This window comes from Chenopodium album, chromosome 10, assembly GCF_948465745.1.
Source record: "Chenopodium album chromosome 10, dcCheAlbu1.1, whole genome shotgun sequence".
NCBI lineage: Eukaryota > Viridiplantae > Streptophyta > Magnoliopsida > Caryophyllales > Amaranthaceae > Chenopodium > Chenopodium album.
This window is the reverse complement of record NC_137843.1, coordinates 4342479-4361447: the sequence shown is the minus strand read 5'-3', so window position 1 is coordinate 4361447 and position 18969 is coordinate 4342479. Positions and strand designations below refer to the sequence as shown.

Here is an 18969-nt window from a genome sequence, read left to right as displayed (position 1 = left end):
CTTCTCTCATTGATTTATCAAATAATATCACTAGAGTTTCAGTGGTACAAAAAATACACTCTCAGTGGTACTTCAAAAAGCTCCACTGGAGTTTTAGTGGAACAAAATATAAACTCAGTGGTAATAGTCCCCATAATTTTTTGTCCGTTTTTACACGGGATACATGTCTGAAAAGTTTTGGAGGGGCCCACACCACCTTTTTCACTCTTCCTATCTCTCTCCTCCTTTCTCTCTCTTCCTTGTACTTTTATGTTATTTTAATAGTTGTGAGACATTTCACCATGTCTCACAACACTCCATTTATACTTCCTGGGTCTACTAGAGACTTGCATCTGAAATCAAGTCTGGGCGTCCTCTTAACTCAGATTGTAGCATAAACATAAATATTCCACCTGCCACTGCGACATTAAGAGATTCAAAATTATCAGCCATTGGTATGCTTACCAGTTCACAGAATTCCCTTGCTCTCTCCGTAAGACCACTACCCTCGCTGCCTAAAACTAAACATAATGGCGTATCAGCCAGAGAATGTGCAAGCTTTTGGGACAACTTATGAACAGGCTTAGATCCATTGCTACTGGCAGGGTGACCAGCAAACATCTTCACTTGAACTTCATTGCTAAAAGCTTCAAGATGTGCCCAATTTCCCGAAACTAGGGGAAGCTGAAATGGAGCACCTCTGCTAGCCCTGATTGCCTTCTCATTGAAAGGATCACAGCATCCAGGAAGCAGGAAAACTCCATTCTGCAGGAAACACCATTCTGTTAAACATGAAAACAAATGTTTACATATGTTCTTCTATAGGTTGATAACTAAATGCTGTAGTTCCTTTTTTCCTACTTAAAGTAGAAGAAGTACAAAAGGTTCTGTAGTATTTCGGTCCCAAATCTACAATCTAAGCAAAGAATAAAAATTCTGAATACTGCACATATGTTCAGGTAAACTGGAAATCTTAAAATGATAAAAGCGGGTTGGTTTTTCAATTGCAATTTCATTACTTTGGCATGACCAATGAAAACTATTCATGACCAGCTACATGCTACATCTATAAAGTGTGAAGCGGACGTTGCTAATTACATGCACTGTGAAATTATGAAACAGGGTTGATAATAGGTAAACTGGAAATCTATATTCACAATTTTCGCACAGGTAAACTGGAAATTTATATAATATTCACAATTTTTCTTTATTCTTCTTTACAACAATTAAACCTTTGGCAACCATACATAAGAGGTAAAGTTAGAAGCACATAATGATGTATAGTCACTTACCCATTTGAATGCCAGGGCCGATCTAAGCAATGTACCAAGGTTCCCTGGATCCTGCATCAACCATCAAGTTACAGAAGTTCAGACCAGGTAGTCAAACAGTGAAAACTGCACATTACACTTGATAGATTGAATGGTAATACCAAGAAAAGGCACCACGCAGGAAAACTTAAGTATACACACCAAGCCAGACACACTATTATATAGATCATCAATTGATAAACTACCTCCGTTTCATATTATTTGCAACTTTGGAATATTTTATCTCTCACAAATAATATCTCAAATTTGCAAATAATATGAAACGGAGGTAGTACTAAGGTAAAAGTTTGATAGATTTGAAATGGCAGAAATATAAAGGAAAAAAAAAACAGCGAAATCTCAATCCATTATTGCAGTACTTGAAACAGGGTTGATAGTAGGTTGCTCTCATTCTTATACCATATGCACATCAAGAAACTCTAAAAATTCAACTACTCGTATATATTTTTACATCAAATATATACACCAACTGGCTCACCAAAATCCCAGTTCTTGAGTAATTTATTTTGACATATGACAGTTTTGAAACTTAAAAGACAGTTTAATTCTTGATGAATGATTCTAGCCGATAGTAAAAATTATCTAATGACTTAACCAGGACAAAAAAATGAGGTGGAATTTAACACATTTCATTATTGGAGGAGGATGTAGATATTTCAAAGGCTCCAAGTGCATCAAAAAGTTACCCTAGTAAACAAACTAAGAGAGCAAGCACCAAAGCAAAACCTGAATCCCTTCAAGGACTAGAATTCGATGAGTACCGGCACAACAAAACCATCTTGTACAATCCACCTCGAGATGATTATCACTCAAATCCGTAAAACAATCAGGCATCTTCATGAGAGCTATAACTTCAATTGATTCAGTTGACTGAACCCCAGAAAGCTTTTTCATCACCAAAGAGCTCACATACACTCTCTCTCCAGGAATATCACATAATCCTTCAGGAATTTCAGCTTTATCAAGCACAAATAGACATTCTAATGGCATAGGTTGCTCTTGTTTCAGCTCAAAAAACTCGTGAATTTCCCTGTATACATAAAATTAGAAAATTTTCAACAAAACCAGGCCACTAAAATTGGTCTAATTTGAACAAATAAGCACTTGCATTAATCAATAACAAATATCTTTCCACTTAGTTACAAAGAATGTAACAATCGCATAATTCATTCATAATAACAACAATTGAATAAATACTGTAAGAATTACCCATTTCAAAAGCTGCAAATTTCAGGTCAAATTCAACAAAACACAATTATACCAAACTTAATGAAATTTAAAATTCAGTTCATAATAGGAACAAATTGAACAAAATTAGAAGTACCCATTTCAAAACTTGCAAATTCCAAATCAAATTCAATCAAACCCAGAAAAAAAAAAAAAAAAACAAAAAAAACAAAAAAAAAAACCATGACTTACACAGAATTACAACCCTAAAAAACAGAGGAAATTTGAAAATTGATTGAAGAAGATTTACCTGATAAGGGTAGAGCCAACTACAAGCACAGAACCATGAGAGTGACGATAAGACGAGCTCTGGCGGAGCTTTACGCAATGCTTCACAAATGGGTTGGAAGTGCTGGTGATTGATTTTGCAGTTGGTGGTGAACGAGTTGATTCAGTGAGTAAGCAAATGCTGCCATTTTTAAGATTATGACGAGCTTTTATTCTTTGTATTCTTGTTTGGTAATTTGATGTTTTTATATTAGGGGCTAAATTTGCTCCTTGAAGTTTGTAGGAAGTGGAATACCAGTTTGAGCTTGTGCATTGCATCTTACCAAATCACTATAATCTGACTTTCCTCTTTCTTTCTCCAGGAGAATAAACTGTTTTAGTCACTCACTTTCTAATACGAAGTACAAAGTAACACTTGCGTAATTCAAATAAAATGATAAAAGTGTATATACAATGAATATTGTGCATCCCCTACAATATGACGTGATTTGGCAAAATATAAGCTACTCTTTAATACCAATGGAAAATTGAACACCATTTGTTTTAATTGAATCAATACAAAAATGACTGAACTTAACTTATTGGGTATACATAGAGATTGATATATTTGGTTGATAGAAAAATGTTTCAATGAGAAAATGAGTCAATGATCATATTTTCATATCTCACGTGTTTTCTTCTAAGATAAAAACCCTAAGAGTGGGTACCATTACTCAAATCAAAACAAGGTGATAAGATATACAGTTATGGTGTGTTCGGACAGCAATGGTGGGAGACTGGGACTCTGGGAGATGGCAACATGATAATCAGCGTTTAATAATTGTTACCAAAGCCCAGTCCTCTCCCTTTCACCCAAGAAGGACGTTCAATTTCTGTGAATAACTAGGTTAAGAAATCAACAATAAAATCTAATGTCAAGTCACCTGTTCTACACAATCTATGAAGCTGAACGCCTAATGCTAAAAGTTTGTTCTTTCACAAGTGGGCAATACCGATGATGGGGCTTGGTCATGACTAGTATCCCCAACCACAGGGTTTAGATCACAAGCCCTTTGGGGCATTGTAGGCACATATGACAACCTCTGATTTGCTGGTTCAATCATCACACTCTCTATTGTAGGTAATACCGATGATGGTGCTTGGTCATGAGTCTCATGACTAGTATCCCCAACCATAGGGTGATCACAAGCCCTTTGGGGCATTGCAGGCATATGTGACAATCTCGGAGTTGGTTCAATCTTCACACTCATTGTAGGTATAGACATTTGCTCAGAAATTGTAGGTGCAGCTGTATAAGCTCTTTCAGATTCATAAATAAGTCCCATCTCATGCGATACCATTGACATGTAACTACTCTCAGAAGTAACAAGCAACTGTGGGTCTAGATTATTCCTGTGAGACTCCATGGACAAATTTCATCTCTCTGCATTTAAATCCATGGCAAGATTGTCGAGGCCCTGAGTTGTGGAGGGATACACCTCAGTGAATGTAGATGTTTGAGGTATATTCACTCCAGATGTGCTAGCAAATGACATTGATGTTGCAGTGCAGGACAGGTTATTTTCAATGGAAGGTCCATTTGCTGGCCTTTTCAGATCTGTAATTTCTCGTGATGATTTTGGGACTGAATCCGAGGATTCATGGCTGAAAGAATCTGTATCTGATGATGAAGACACGGTCACTGGAAGGTCAGCTTGATTTGATGCCCCCTCCTCAGATGTCAAGGTTTTGCTTGATAAGATTCCTTTGGAGGTTAGGTCCCTCCATTGTTGTGCAACTATCTTCACCTGTGTATAGAAATGAATACCTGCTTTCCCTACATTTTTTTATTAAAGTTGAAAAAAAACAAAAAATGCATCAGTTATGTAGTCTGAGAGCAGCCTAAGGAGCTTAGCATACAAAAATATAGATTTTCCTTTTACACGACAAGTCGAGAACTAGTTTTTTTTTTTTTTTTTTTTTTTTTTTTTTTCCTTGGGTTTTTTAAGGGGTGAAAATTAATATTATTAGGTTGTTTATTTCAGTGGTTGAAAATATTTTCCTCGTGTAAGAAATGCAATATAATCCTCCATAGCCTCACCTTTCTCTTCTCCCTTCCATCCTCTCCCCCTTAGTTTCTATTTTTCCTTTTTCAGCTAATATTCCATGAAGAAATCAAACAAAGGAAATGTACTTTGAAACCAAAATTTCCATTGAAAAGAAATTTCAGTTTAAACTGTTACCTATGACCCAAACACAAACTTAGTTATATATACTAGTGCATTCACATCAGATGTAAGGGATGGGGGTAGAAGAGTGCGGTGTAAATAATACAAGGGGGAAAGAGAATGTGGGGAAAGGGTGAAGGAAAAAAGACAGATAGAAACCATGAAAATTGATATTGCCTGCATAGGATTCTGTTGATCCAGCTGAAGAATTTGTCAATGGAAACGGAACAGGAACATTGATCCCAATCTGAGCCAATCATAGAGCATTTTAGCAGGTAAATTTGGCAATGGCCAAGGAACAGGAACATTAAGCAGGCCGATTTTGGTTTCACAAATAAGACAGGAGCTTACCAACCCTACTTCAACCATATTCTGAAACTTCCTTGCCGCAATACCAGATGTAGTAAAAATAGATGCTCCATTCCCAAACCTAAACGAGGCAAACAATACTTTGGATGAAGAGCTTTAACAATATACTGAGCTATATCTTTAAAAGTTTCTGCCTCAGAGCCTCCATCAAGATGCAAACATCAGATAACTACTTTGAATTACTAGGTATCAAATATAAATCCAGACATAAAGCAAACCATCTTCAATAAAAGCTGGAAAAACCAAATAGTGAAACTAAACTGGAAAACCCAAACTTCAATAAAAGCTGATAATGCAAAAGAGAGCTGAGAAGTACTTGTGCCGGTTGATGATGGCTACGGCATCTTCTAAACTGTGGACCTGCATTCAAACAAATTTGAAATGCCACAAAGAAAAGGTAATACCCTTATTACTCCGTAGCAGGTGGGAAGATTGAGGGAGAAGAAAGATTTTTAAGTCACCAAATGTCACCTGTGTACATAGCAATACTGGTCCAAAAATATCTTCCTGGAAATGAAAAAATTGAATACTATTATATAAATGAAAACCCAAATAGCAATTCTTAATTTAACACAATTAGCATAGAGGAGGGTGCAATGATAGAGGCACCTTAAAACACTCCATACTAGTTGTGACGTCACTCAAGATAGTCGGTCCAACAAAATTTCCACCCTCATATCCTGGAACCTGGGAACAACAAAAAAATTTACAATTCTTCAGAAAGACTGTAAACACTATACAGTGATCCCGATAAAGATTAGTAACAGTTAGATGTAAGCATGTGACTCATTAAAAGCAATTGTACACTCAAGATATATGCAGCATATTCCCTCAACTCAAATTGACACTCATCAATACAGGACAGCTTCAGGAATCAACAATGAACTCAGTCACCGAATGGAAATGGGGCACAAGGAGGAGCAGAAATGAGGTAGAATAAATATTGTAGTTGGTTAACGATAAAATAAAATCAGCAGATGTTCACTGAGGCATGCTTCAGAGCAGTACATGTACAACACCAACCTATCCCCCAATTAACCGAGTCAAAGATAAGCACACAACTGCAAATTGAGATTTCATTGTTTCCATATCTAGTATATGAAAGCAGATAATGAGAATAGATGTTGGCATTTATGTGATTGATCTTGATGAAGGTAAATGAAAGCGCTACACTACAAGGAGAAAGGGGGGCAAGAAAGAAAAGAGAGTTATACTAGAAAGTAAAACTACTAAGATCTTGATGAGAGTAGTTTGAATATAGAGACTGTGCAAACATCTTTTCATGCAGCCAAGTCTTAAATCACTGAGGAAAGAATTCACAAACGTCCCTATTCCCTGAAAATCCAAAATTCTTTTGAATTAATATATGTGCAGATTCAAATGAAAGGTACCAAGACCATAAAGTATACAACACTTCATGTAGACTATAGCATCCACAACAAATTCATGCCAGGCTGCCAGCATATGCATATTTTCCCTCCTCCATTTTCTTCATTGTTGTTATTCGGTTATTCCAAGGTTAGGGGTTTTGGGAAAGAATAGAGTGGTTGTGGCAGAAAAGGTTGTTTTACCTGATTTGATAATATCATCCATTAAAGCGACTTGCCACATCCATTCAAAGTCCAAACACATATTTGTTTACGTTTTTTCGACTCTAAGTAGCCAATACTTACCAACACGAGGCTTATTACGGTAGAGCCTGCCTTGAAGTACTTTATCCATTTATTTACAGAACAGAACTTTATATTTCAAAGATGAAGATGCAAGCTTAGAATATTATCAGCCCAAAACAATATGGGGACAGTACCATGATGTCCCTTCCATCAAGAATAAGTCTAGCACCACTTTCAACAGCAGTTTGTACTGATCTACATATTCCATCCTTCACCTGCAACATTACGCAAGCACATTGGTCTGACAGGGGTGACAGGAGGATAGAATAAAGTTAATAAAAGTGAAGTCAATAAAATTTGTAGACATCAGAATAGTGAGGTTAAATACCAAAAAAATAGACAAGTTGATTAAATGTGACAAATATCAACTTATATAGAGGAAGTCAAACCACAGGTAAACATGCATAACAAGTACTTGTTCGTACCTCCTTGCTGAGTACTGGACCCACATCTGCTCCTGTATCTGTTCCTCCAGATACTGTTAGGGTTTTAGCACGTTTGACAAGTTCTTTCTCCCTGAAATGTTCCAGCAATCCTGCATCAGTATGTCATGTTTTGGCTCAAGAATGTTATGCCATTGGCCTAACTAGATATATCATATATGCTACGAACAAAGATAAATTAAACAAAATATTAATGCTTCAAAACCATGGTGTAGCGTTTCCAACAAAAATCACTGAGCTGAGTGACATGTAGGGATCTCCTGCAGCAACAAATCCAGAAGCAACCAAAGCAACAAGCGTAGCATCCATGCATGCATCAGGCATGACAACAGCCTGATTTTTGGACCCTGAATTGACCTACATAAAGATGGGAAAACAGTGGAAAGAAGAGTCAAGATTCGATAACAATTCACAAGCACATTATAAGATCTCTGCCTTCAGAACTGCAGAGAGCACACTATATTCAACTTAAATAATAAATTAAAATTTTTTTATTTAACCATAAACCCGAGAATTTATGAAGTCTTACCCAAACTAGTCAAAACTAACTTCGAGATTGTTGCCTAATGGCTCACAATATAACATTTTCAAAGATAAAGGAATGTAAGAAAAAGAAGACAAGTATAAAGTCCAATGTTTAAAATATTACTAATAATAGAGTATGCCCAGCACTAGTTTTAGGAATTGTGCTTGTATATATTAGATGGTGATATAACTCATACAAGTGTCAATCATCTAATCAACCCAATTTTTTTGAACAAAATGCAGTGTCAGGATAAAAGCTAGAGGTTTGGATAATGTTTGTGGAAGTCTAATAAGATCCATTTTCAGTGGTTAGCAGAAGAGATAATTTCCATCCGAACTATGCTTTATCCAATTTCATAGCATTTAATTCTGTCCGTTATTCAGATCATTTTATGTAAATCTGCAGTCAACTGTTGCCATGAATTTTCTGAGCATCTTTCTTTAATTAATTAGATAGACAGTCAAGATACTTCCTTCATTGCAAAATACTCACCCAATTTTGCCATTTTAATTTATTGCACAATACTCATCCTGTTTTATTTTTTATTTTTGGGAAATTCTCACCGGTAACACCCAACTTTTGTTTTTTCTCACAGTAGAATGCAAAATTTTGGATTATCATTGGTAATCACCAATTAGTAACACTAATTTACGGGTAACATTAATGAAACTTTTACCTAATTATTGACTAACCATGGTTTAATAATAACACAATTACAAACCTACCCTTCTAAATAATCACTTCCCTCCAAAGTTATGTACTGCTTTCCCTCCTTAATCAATTACCCCTTTATATAAACCCTAAACCCCCAATTCTATTCGTACTCCTTCTTCTTCTTCTTCTCAATTTCTCTTAATACTTCCATGGCAAAACAAAATGCTCCAGCGAAAGGTTCTTGAGACAGGAGGTCGGCTATAGGGAATGAGTCACTGTGATCTGCGGCAATACCCAATTGTTTTCCAGCTAGATTGACAACAGAATTTGCAAGCTGACTGGCAATTAGTATACCAGAATATTTGACTGATCAATTTGAGTCTGCAAATGTAAGATAGCATAGTATATGAAAGAATATTCGATCAAAAAATTCTAATCAAATATTGGAATCCAAAACAGAGGTGAAGAATAAACTCGAACGATAGCGCCACAAATGTCGAACCAATTTTCTACGAAATTGAACTCGCCGATGAGAATTTTGCTTCAATAACCCAGAGAATCCCCAAAAAAACCGATGACAATCGCTCCCTATGTAATCCCAGAAATTGATTGCAAACCCTAGAAATTTGTGTAGTGTTTTTTCCGTGAAAATTTTCCCTAGAACTGATGAATATCTCTGGTGAAGTTCGAAATAAGGAGTGAAGAGGAAGATGAAGCCCTGAAGTTATTTGATTAGACATAAGTGGTTAAGGGAAATAAATAGGGGCAATTAAGTCATTTTGCAGCTAATTTTCCACTTAACATGGTAACCATGGTTAAGGACTTAGGTAAAAGTTTCATTAATGTTACCATTGATAATCCAAAATTTTGCATTCTACCATTGAGAAAAAACGGAAGTTGGGTGTTACCGGTGAGAATTTCCCTTTATTTTTTAAACACATGACCCACCTTGTACTCCCTCAATAAATGTGCCCAAACCAAATGAGTGAGAACTTTAAATCAAAGGGAGTGATACACAACATCCAATTTCTAACAAGTAACAAATCAATAAACCACTACACAAACAAATTAAGTTACCAGATATGTCCTGGACCAAGAAAACTCGCCATCTTAGATTCAGTAATCAGTAACACAGAGGTTAATCTTACGAAGTACTTCGTATATTGTTATTTATATGATACATTTCAACAGTAAAATGATGAGTGGACAAGTACAAAAATAACTTGCTAAGATATAGGTTGAAATTTTTACCTCAACACGTTTCCCTCTGACAGTTGCTTTAGCATATATGTCCATACAATCCTAAGACAAAAGATAATTATAAAGAAAAGAGTAGTAAATAAACATGTAATACATGTACTGAATGAGTAGCAGAAGCAGAATGAACATTAGACAGAAGTCATAGAGGTTGTAACAATAAGAGTCTACAGAAGTATAGAAGCTAGTCACAACTTTGATGCAGTCAAGCCCAGCCAAGGATTCCAATAATATGTGCATGTCAGCATGTGTTTCTGTATTTTCTGCCAGCCGTTATTATAGTACAATTATATGCTATGATTGTGTAGTAGCTGTCTTTATATATTTTAGGAAGATTTCTAAGACTGCTAACTGTCTTTCCTCTGATTGGTTGTAAGACGTTTGACTTCTGTATAAAGCCTTACACTGTTCTTTGATTACACAAATGGATTAAGACTTCGGAGTCATTATTCAAATTAGGAAAAGCTAACAATACAACCATTTGGACAATTAATACTTCTAGCAGAATTTATTTGATCACAAGTCACAAAAGTCACAGTCATCACAAACACACACACCAAATAAAAACCTTCTGGAGTTCTGGACAATGATTCATAAAACCACATATTCCAACTCATAATTTCCCATCATCTAATATTAAAAAGAAGAATAATAACCTATGATATCTCTAGGGAAGAACAGAATATCTTGTTGCATGTCACAAAGAGGTCAGTGAATAGATACAGGCACTTCAAAGCTGAAAAAACTAATGTTGAATTATAACATCTTATCAGAATTTGCTGATATTCTGAGAAACTTGAAACAACCAATGAAGTCATTACTCAAACATTAAGGAAATAAATTACCTTATAGGCGCCAACACATGATATGGCTTTTATATCGTCATCATCACATACATAATTAACGATGTCCTGTTCAAGTAATTTTTCATCAAGTAATTGGGTTAGTTTAAAGAACCCAAATCAGGAAATCAAAATATGTAATCAAAGGAAATATAAATAACTAGGGCACACATAAACCGAAATAGTTATCATGATGACCTTTATTGGCGTCACAACCTGCCAAGTATAGTTATATACAGAGAGAGAGAGAGAGAGAGAGAGAGAGAGAGAGAGGGGGGGGGGGGGGGAAGCTTACATTGCCTCCATGAACAATATTTAAGACTCCATTAGGAAAGCCTGCCTCTATGGCCAATGCTGCAAGCTTCATTGAAGCACCTAGGATAAAACAAAATGCAAGAATGTATCTAACACTAGTCTATGACTGGGATTACAGACAATACCAAGCATCCAATGATAATATTTATCTGCCACCTTATAATAGTAAACTAACAGTAACTTGTAGTGAAGAAAGGTGTGGATAGATCAAGATGATAGAAAATGTAGATAGAAGGGTATTCTGGAAACAGAGAGTAAAAATGCACTCAAAAGGTGAGCAAAAGAATTTTTTCATACAATCTATAAGGATTATAACACCAAATTACCCAAAGGAGGAAAGACCTCCCCAAAAAGGTCCACTATAATATCCTAGAGCGCCATAAATACGTTTCAAGTATTGGCATGTACCTGTTGAGAACTCAAGTGAAGCACTTGGCCGTAGTCTCAATTTTTTTTGTCACTCTTTGTTGCAGTGCCCCAACCTTGCTGGTTGCCTCTCACATTCAGCATTCCAGTACTAAAAGTCAAAGCCATATGCCCTAATGAGCTAATCAATTCCTAAATTTCTAGTATAGCCACCAATAAAATGAAGCATCCCTATCATCAAAATTAGTAACTTATGACCAAAACTTGCTCCATGGTCCCTTTGCACTGTAAAGTAAGCTCGCCTTGAGCCACCAGCAAATACTTTCCAATGAATTCAATATGTTTCCACAATATGTTGTGGTGGCTTTATGTATCTTCTGGAACCCTCAGATATTTAAGCTATCTCAAGCAGTCCTTCTAAAGTACATCTCTCTACCAATCCTAACTTACCAAAACCTTTACTGATCACCATAGTCGCAAAAGAAATCTCATATCTCTGAACACAATTACTGAGATTGTAAGCAGTACTCTTAACTTATACTAACATTTTCAGCCTTGGAAATCTTTTCCTCTTTCATCCACCAAAACAATGTCATCAGCAAACAGAACACGCTGAAACCATCCAGTATCATCCTGGTGACTACTGAGTCATCCAAGATTTTTGCATAAAGTGGCAGGCTCACCCTTAATGTAACTCAAAAGCCAAATCAATAGGGTAGCTCTACATCCCCTCCTTGACCTATCCTCACCTAATGATAACTTAATCTCCTTCTTGAATACCCTTGAGGACTCATAATAACAGGCAAATACACCCACTCCGTTGTTTTTTTCAAATTATTTTATATCTAAACTTGTATTATCTTAACTTACTTTCACTATAGAACTTATCTTTTTTGCTTCATCTGAACCAATTTTGGCTGAATTATCTGAACTTCTTTTGCTACAAAATAATTTAAAATAAGATAATATAAGTTGACCCTAAGAAGCTAATGGAAGCATCTTTAGAAACCATAGGATATACAATATTCATTATAAATTGAAATCATATGCTCCACTTTAATGACCCTGAATTTAGTATCACATCGTTCGCAGTTAGGTGTATAAAGCAAAGCATCTTAAGAGCTTATGATAGATTTACAACTCATCAAGTTTCAAAAGCCCAAAATAATATACATGATGTCAGTAGTAAAAGAGATCCATTATTTCATTAAGTAGTTCTGTGTATGTCCAAGATTTTTGAGAGGCGATAATCTCACAACCATAACAGTACACTTAAATATCATCATCGGAAACAGCTTTTTGCCAATTTCCTACTCTACTGGATATATAGCACAAATCTATAAGCTTTCTATCCAAACCACTTGAATTTCAAAAATATTACAATGTAATAACAATGCAGAAGAGCAACAAATCACCTGGATTTTTCTCAGATGGCTTTAGGACAAATGTATTCCCACATGTAACTGCAACTAAGAACATCTGCAAAAAAATCCTACATGGCTCAAGAAAAATCTCAACATTTCGACATGATAACAAAACTCGTTGCATGTTGGATTAATATTTACATGGTGAAGTGAGAGGTTTTGCAAGATCAAATAAGGAGCTGAGAAGAGTAATATTGGGATAAAGGTCAATAAGTTTTTTATATGATATCATCATAAGATTCGTAGTTAAAAAAAGATATGAAAAAAAAGAGAATAAAATGTTCAAATAACCAAGTTTTAAGTTAAAGGATGTTAGGTATCCGTAATTCTATAGCAATTAACTAATAAAAAAGCACAATTAAGGTAAACTAAATGGTTACTATTTGCAAAAGCACATCCTTTGAGGGGGAAGTAATGTCTGCGAGCTCAAGAGTCAGCACTCAACATTTCTAAAATTTTAAATGTTTTTGCTAGCTTGAAACAAAATCGAGGATTCATGTTTCTTGAATTGTGATTATTGAGTTATTATAATTTCATAACAGATGGATGCTCTCCTCAACATCTGCTGTCTATATCTGTAAAGAATAAAGTCTATCCTAATATAACACAGCTTAGTGAAAATCAGTTTCACAAAGTGTATCCAAGTAGCTAGATTGATGCTTACCCAATTATTCATCACAGACGAGCAACTAATGCAAGAAGAATATAAAATACTGAAAACATACCCGCAAGGGGACCATAGAGGAGAAGTTAGAATTGCATATCCCAGCACAAACACCTAGAGGTTCCCTGATGGAGTACGTATCAGTCGCATTAGAAGCATTAGCCATAAAATCCCCCCATTGTACAGTTGTAATCTCACAAGCATGTTCAACCACCTCTAGAAGAATATAAATAAAAATAAAAAATAAAATAAAATAAATAAAATAAAATAAAAATAAAATAAAAAAACACGAAGATTAGCTGTTCTGAGTTGTGATTCTTTTCTTTCAAGCAACAAAATAACAATCTTTACCTAACCAATGGAGGATATCAGCATGAGCACTCTTTGTTGTCTTCCCCTGTTCAGTGTTGATAATCAAGGCAAGCTTCTCCTGGAAAAGAAGCTTTATAATTAATACTAAATATCCAATAAAAATAAAAAGCGAACATACAAATTTTGCACCCTCACTTTGTCTCTGTGTATGAGCTCTTGGAGTTTCATCATAATACGCTGTCGAGTGAAAACAGGTGTATTCTTCCACAAAGGAAAAGCTTCTTTTGCTGAAAAAACAGCAGCTTTAAACTCTTCAAATGTCGTTGAAGGCACTTGAGACACAACCTCTTCAGTTGCCTGCTTGAAGATGCACGTTAGTCACCATGACTGGCTACAAGAAACTGAAGGCAACACGAGCAGAAAATGTACACTCACAGGATTGATAACATCAACAAAGACAACTCCTTGTGATTCCACAAATTTTCCACCAATTAAATTGGATACCTTCATCTGCAAATGTTGGAGTAGAAAATGCTTTCTGTAAGATACACACCTTCAAATTTCGTTCTTTACTTTGTTTTAGCAGTTGCTTGTGGAAACTATGACCATTTATGACAAGCTTATAAGCGCACACAGTAGCATATATTTTATGGTGAGAGTGAGAGTGTGAGACCTTACTTGCTCGACATTGTCGCTGGAAGCGCCTACAGAAGATGCATTAGGCCTCCATGACTTAAAACTTCTTTCTGTTCCAAAAAAATAATAAGGTAAGATTCATAGGAGTCTTTGCTTCAACAAGCCTGAATTATGCTGCTATGATTTGCCTATGAATCACATTGTAAATCAGATAGCTGATCTTCCATTCAAACAAATGCACCAACAAACCTTCCTTCACCACACCCCTTCAAAAAAAATTGCCAAAGGCAAAAGGCATCATCACAAAAATATTTCACATTGTCGGCAGTAAAAATCAAGGACAAATAGTAGTGATGTTGTCATGCCTAAGTCAAACCGTCCATTCTAATTACCATACAACAAAGCACTATCATCTACTCATATTATCACTTAAAAAATAAAATTGTTAGCAAATTACCAACACCACGTGGGTGCTTTATCACATAAGCTTGTGCTTTTTCACTTCAATGATAAGCATAATTGTATATCTAACAGACTAACAACATTAACTCATAGTACCTACACTAAAAATAAAAGTTTCTTGATATAGGTATGCTTCAGAGGTTAACATCTCAAATGCATAAATGAGCATGCTTAATGCAATGTCTTCACCCCAAAAGTCTTGCAGATTTCCTTCACTTTATGCGCCCTCGTTCTTAACATTGTTTCCTAATATAACATTGTAAAACTCTGAAGCACTATACAGTTGTTGATAATGTTATTGTCATAACACAATAATAAGCACAAAGTATAGAAGACACTTAAAAGCCAAAACCTCTCAGTCCACTAGGATAACAACAAAATACCCCCAACAGACTCATATTTTCAGACATTGGACACTTGTAAAAATTAAGCATAAGTATTAGCTAGCTCAAAAAAATTTAACATGCAGGTTATCAACTTATATTCAGACATAAAAGTCAAGCCCAGGAGAGCTGCCAAGTGCAAGGTGCATTTGACATAACTACCAACAAAACATAGATATCAATGAGAAAATATCGCGTAGAACCTGAGAAATTTCCTTCACGAATTTTAGTTTTGAGATTGTACAAATGCCTTGGGGTGGACTGAAGTTGTGGATTACTTTGCTTCAGAGTCTCAAGCACTTGGCGTGGTTTTATACCTGCTTCAATCATTTCCTTAACTTGCCTAGCCTCTTCTTCATTGAAGCGACGACTAAATCTATGCTCTGACATATCCTTTAAGGGTTCATGGTTGTGTTCTCCATTTCTAATCTTAAGCACCCAAACATCCTCTTCTTTTTTACCAATGATCTCAAAAGGGCAGTTTATGAGGCGTGAGTTTTCCTTTCTCTTGCGCTTAGGAGCCTCAGACTTGTGTCTATTGCGACGACCTCCTCCTCTATCACAGCCAAGGATAACATTGCTGTCTCTTTTAGACTTCCTGATAGTCAACACATAACCCTGGCTCACACCAAAATCACGAACATATGTAATAAGTTCCTCTCTATCTTTGAAGGTTCGAGGTGGATGAGGGCAAATCACATTTGGCTGAACGCTCTCCATGGCCCTTTACATGGATGATTAAGATTTATGCAAAATTCTGCAAACATAGGCATATATCAAAAGGAAATTTTTCCCACTGCAGCATCCACAGAGTCATATAAGTCCACAACTCCAGCACGTCATTTGAGAAATTATAGTAAAAAAAAAATAGTCAACAAGCAAAGTCAACTTCATCCCTGAGTCATAGGCAGAGGGCCAACAGTTAAGTTGCGCTTAACTTTAATCGTTTTTAAAACTAATTTATTTGATAAAAACATTATAATGTGGGATTGTAGGATCTTGTTAAATTTTTCTCAATGTGTATTTTCCAAATATTTTTTAATCAATACACGAAAATAAGTTCATTGTTTTGGTGTGGTCTAGACTGAATTCTTTTTGTTCCAGTTTGATTCTAACAAGAATAATTTCTTTAGGTGCAGAGAACATAACTAAAATGTTCCTTCCACAACCAAAATAAAAGTTGGTCATGAAATGCTATGATCAGGGCTACTGGACTAGTGACTGCCCTTCATTATGTCCCCCCACCTCACCCCCGCCCCCGCCCCCCAAACACACACACGTATGAAGAAAAAAACAATTGTGTGGCTAGCTAGAAAGTACCATGTACCACTCCATTGTCTCCATTACAAGGTTCCAAGGGTGCAACCCCATTTATATCAGAAAGTTCAAAAGTCGCCCACAAGGCCACAATAATGATAATGATGGTAATAAACTAATAATACAACTGATGGTGATGATATTTATTACATTCTCACAAAAATCATAACATTTACTACCCAGAATATAATTACAATGATTAATCAAGCAAACAAATGCGCATCAATATTACATTTCTACTGTGTGTAAATAAGCAATACAACAGAATAAAGATTCTAACTTTTAATACATCAATTCGAATTGGAAAAGGCAATTGAAGAATTTCCCAGCAGAAATTCGTAACATCAAATTTGAAGAACACAAAAGCCCTCAATTAAGAATATTAAATGTAGCATATTCATGTGGTAAAACTATAATTCTGTCGCAAATATTAATGGTTTTGCACTCGTAATTGTAACGAAGATTAAAGTTATTACCTGATGATCAGAAATTAGTCATACAAAAGACTGATAATGGAAGAAGCGGGACAGAGAATAGAGAGGGCAATTTGGAAGTTGAGGAAGAATGAACTGACTTGTGACTTGTGACTTGTGAGACTTTTTTTTTTTTTTTTTTCCTTTCTTTTTTTAGGGTATGAGAGCATCATTATTGTTGGGGATGTTTTCATCCTTTCCCATTTTCTCTCTCCTTTCCTACACTTGACACATCACCTTTTCTTTCCTCCACATCACTTCCCACTATCTCCATCCTTTTACTCATCCTTTTCCACTTTCTCTCTCCTACTTACATATACCCCACCATTTATTCCCTTTTCAATTTACATATATTTATTAATATACTTAATTATTATTAATGTTGTTAATAATAATTAATAACCGACACATTAATTAAACGAGATTGTGAAATATAGTCGTTGAACTGCTGCTTTGTTAATTCTTGCATGTTGCATGTCGCATGGGCTGAGGAAGTCATTCCTTTCCATAGAAAAGAAACTCCAATTTCCTTTCCCTAAAAGTAACCTTTCCCAAGTACCAGCATTCATGAGGAGACTAAAAGGAGACTAAAAGGAGACCAAAAGGCATGGAAAAGGAATGGGAAAGTATCCAATGTTGGTGCTCTGAGTGATTTTTACACTCTAAAATTTGATTTACTACTTACCATTTTTCATTTATGACTTAACCACTCTCAATGTGAAAGTCATAAACTATGATTAGTATTTTCGTTTCATAATAATTGCAACATTTTGACTTTTGTATTACTTCATAATTTTTTTCAATATATACGAAGTAATTGACAATTTTGTCAAACAAACTATTGCGAATATTAAGAAACGAATGATATATTTAAAACCTAAAATCATAAAAATAGTGTAGAAATTTGTTACATCCTATCGAACTACCAATATCATCTTGTGGGTATTAAGTGATTTAAGATCTTCTAGGTTATTTTCCTTAAATATTAGCAAAATTAACAAAATGTCCATATATTTATCCATCCTACATATTGAGTAATGGTTGTTACTCTTTGTTTCTAAACTATACATCATGCACAATTTACTCTTTTTAGTATTTTGTTGAGTGATTAGGGTTAAAAATAAAAAGTAAAATAGTGAAATCATGTGTTAATGAGAAACTTAAAGTGATAAAACTATCGAATTCTTTATGAAATGGTCTTTGAAAGTTAAGTTAAAGCCATGGGAGTTGAAATAAACGCCATTCATTTTGGCCTCTCTTTGATACATCACAAGAAGAAACTCTAATTGCTCAAATATCTTTAACTTATCTCATCATTTTTTTTATTTTCAGTACGGAGAAGGGCTCTATCGGGTCGGAACCTCTCACAGGTCCAACCCAACCCGGGTTAGCGGGTCAGACAATTTGGGAGTGGGGGGGAAGGGAATCCCCACTCCAAATTGCCTCTAGTGGAATTTGATCCCACAACCTTTTGGTTGTAAGGTGACAAACTTACCACTAGACCAAGTTTAGCTTGATAACTTCTCTCATCATATTGATCATCATCAACCATAACAAAACACAATTTTGGTAATGACTAAGATAAGTGTAGTTTGTTAGATTTTGAAAAAACTTCTCAAATTAAAATATGTATCTGATCAATATATGTAGAATTTACAAGATTAGTCGTAATCATATTAGCACTTTTCACCTATAATAAAATAATCTATAAAGATGTAATATATTGACTTAGGATTCTAACGTAGTAGCGCTCTGACTAGAGTTGAAAATCTCTTACACACAAGTCCGACCTAAAGTTACTAAGAGGCTAAATCCATCAACACACAATAACCTACACCCGACCCGATAATAACTTCCAAGTTTGTTCCATGTGTCTTTGGG

At 35.4% G+C, this 18969-nt stretch overlaps 2 protein-coding genes across 2 annotated transcripts; both read right to left on the bottom strand.

Moving 5' to 3' along the window:
- Positions 1-3239, bottom strand: LOC145561999 (uncharacterized). Its single transcript, XM_081622145.1, has 4 exons — positions 2788-3239; positions 2037-2340; positions 1272-1322; positions 1-744 (listed from the first exon to the last, which is right to left on the bottom strand). The coding sequence occupies exons 1-4, from the start codon at positions 3081-3083 to the stop codon at positions 319-321; spliced, it is 1077 nt and encodes a 358-aa protein (XP_081478271.1). The 5' UTR covers positions 3084-3239; the 3' UTR covers positions 1-318.
- Positions 3240-3652: 413 nt separating this feature from the next.
- Positions 3653-17230, bottom strand: LOC145561998 (methylmalonate-semialdehyde dehydrogenase [acylating], mitochondrial-like). Its single transcript, XM_081622144.1, has 20 exons — positions 17092-17230; positions 15502-16055; positions 14496-14563; positions 14253-14327; positions 14013-14174; positions 13857-13935; positions 13567-13721; positions 12833-12896; positions 11032-11111; positions 10740-10805; positions 9889-9939; positions 7663-7814; positions 7440-7530; positions 7149-7229; positions 5951-6028; positions 5813-5848; positions 5658-5701; positions 5324-5402; positions 5132-5219; positions 3653-4581 (listed from the first exon to the last, which is right to left on the bottom strand). Exons 2-20 carry the CDS (start codon positions 16016-16018, stop codon positions 4181-4183), a joined length of 2367 nt encoding a protein of 788 aa, XP_081478270.1. The 5' UTR covers positions 16019-16055; positions 17092-17230; the 3' UTR covers positions 3653-4180.
- Between the last annotated feature and the right edge of the window lie 1739 nt (positions 17231-18969).

Bases quoted from the DNA above. Each gene is read 5' to 3' on its own strand.
- LOC145561998 (XM_081622144.1), bottom strand. From the start codon at position 16,018: ATGGAGAGCGTTCAGCCAAATGTGATTTGCCCTCATCCACCTCGAACC. The intron at 11,112-12,832 runs GTGATTTGTTGC...GTTTTATCCTAG, and splicing joins GCCATCTGAGAAAAATCCAG to GTGCTTCAATGAAGCTTGCA. The intron at 4,582-5,131 runs GTTTCTATCTGT...AAAAAAATGTAG, and splicing joins AGGCAATATCAATTTTCATG to GGAAAGCAGGTATTCATTTC.
- LOC145561999 (XM_081622145.1), bottom strand. From the start codon at position 3,083: ATGCAATGCACAAGCTCAAACTGGTATTCCACTTCCTACAAACTTCAA. The intron at 2,341-2,787 runs GTAAATCTTCTT...TTATGTATACAG, and splicing joins GTTGGCTCTACCCTTATCAG to GGAAATTCACGAGTTTTTTG. The intron at 1,323-2,036 runs GTTTTGCTTTGG...TGGTTGATGCAG, and splicing joins TAGTCCTTGAAGGGATTCAG to GATCCAGGGAACCTTGGTAC.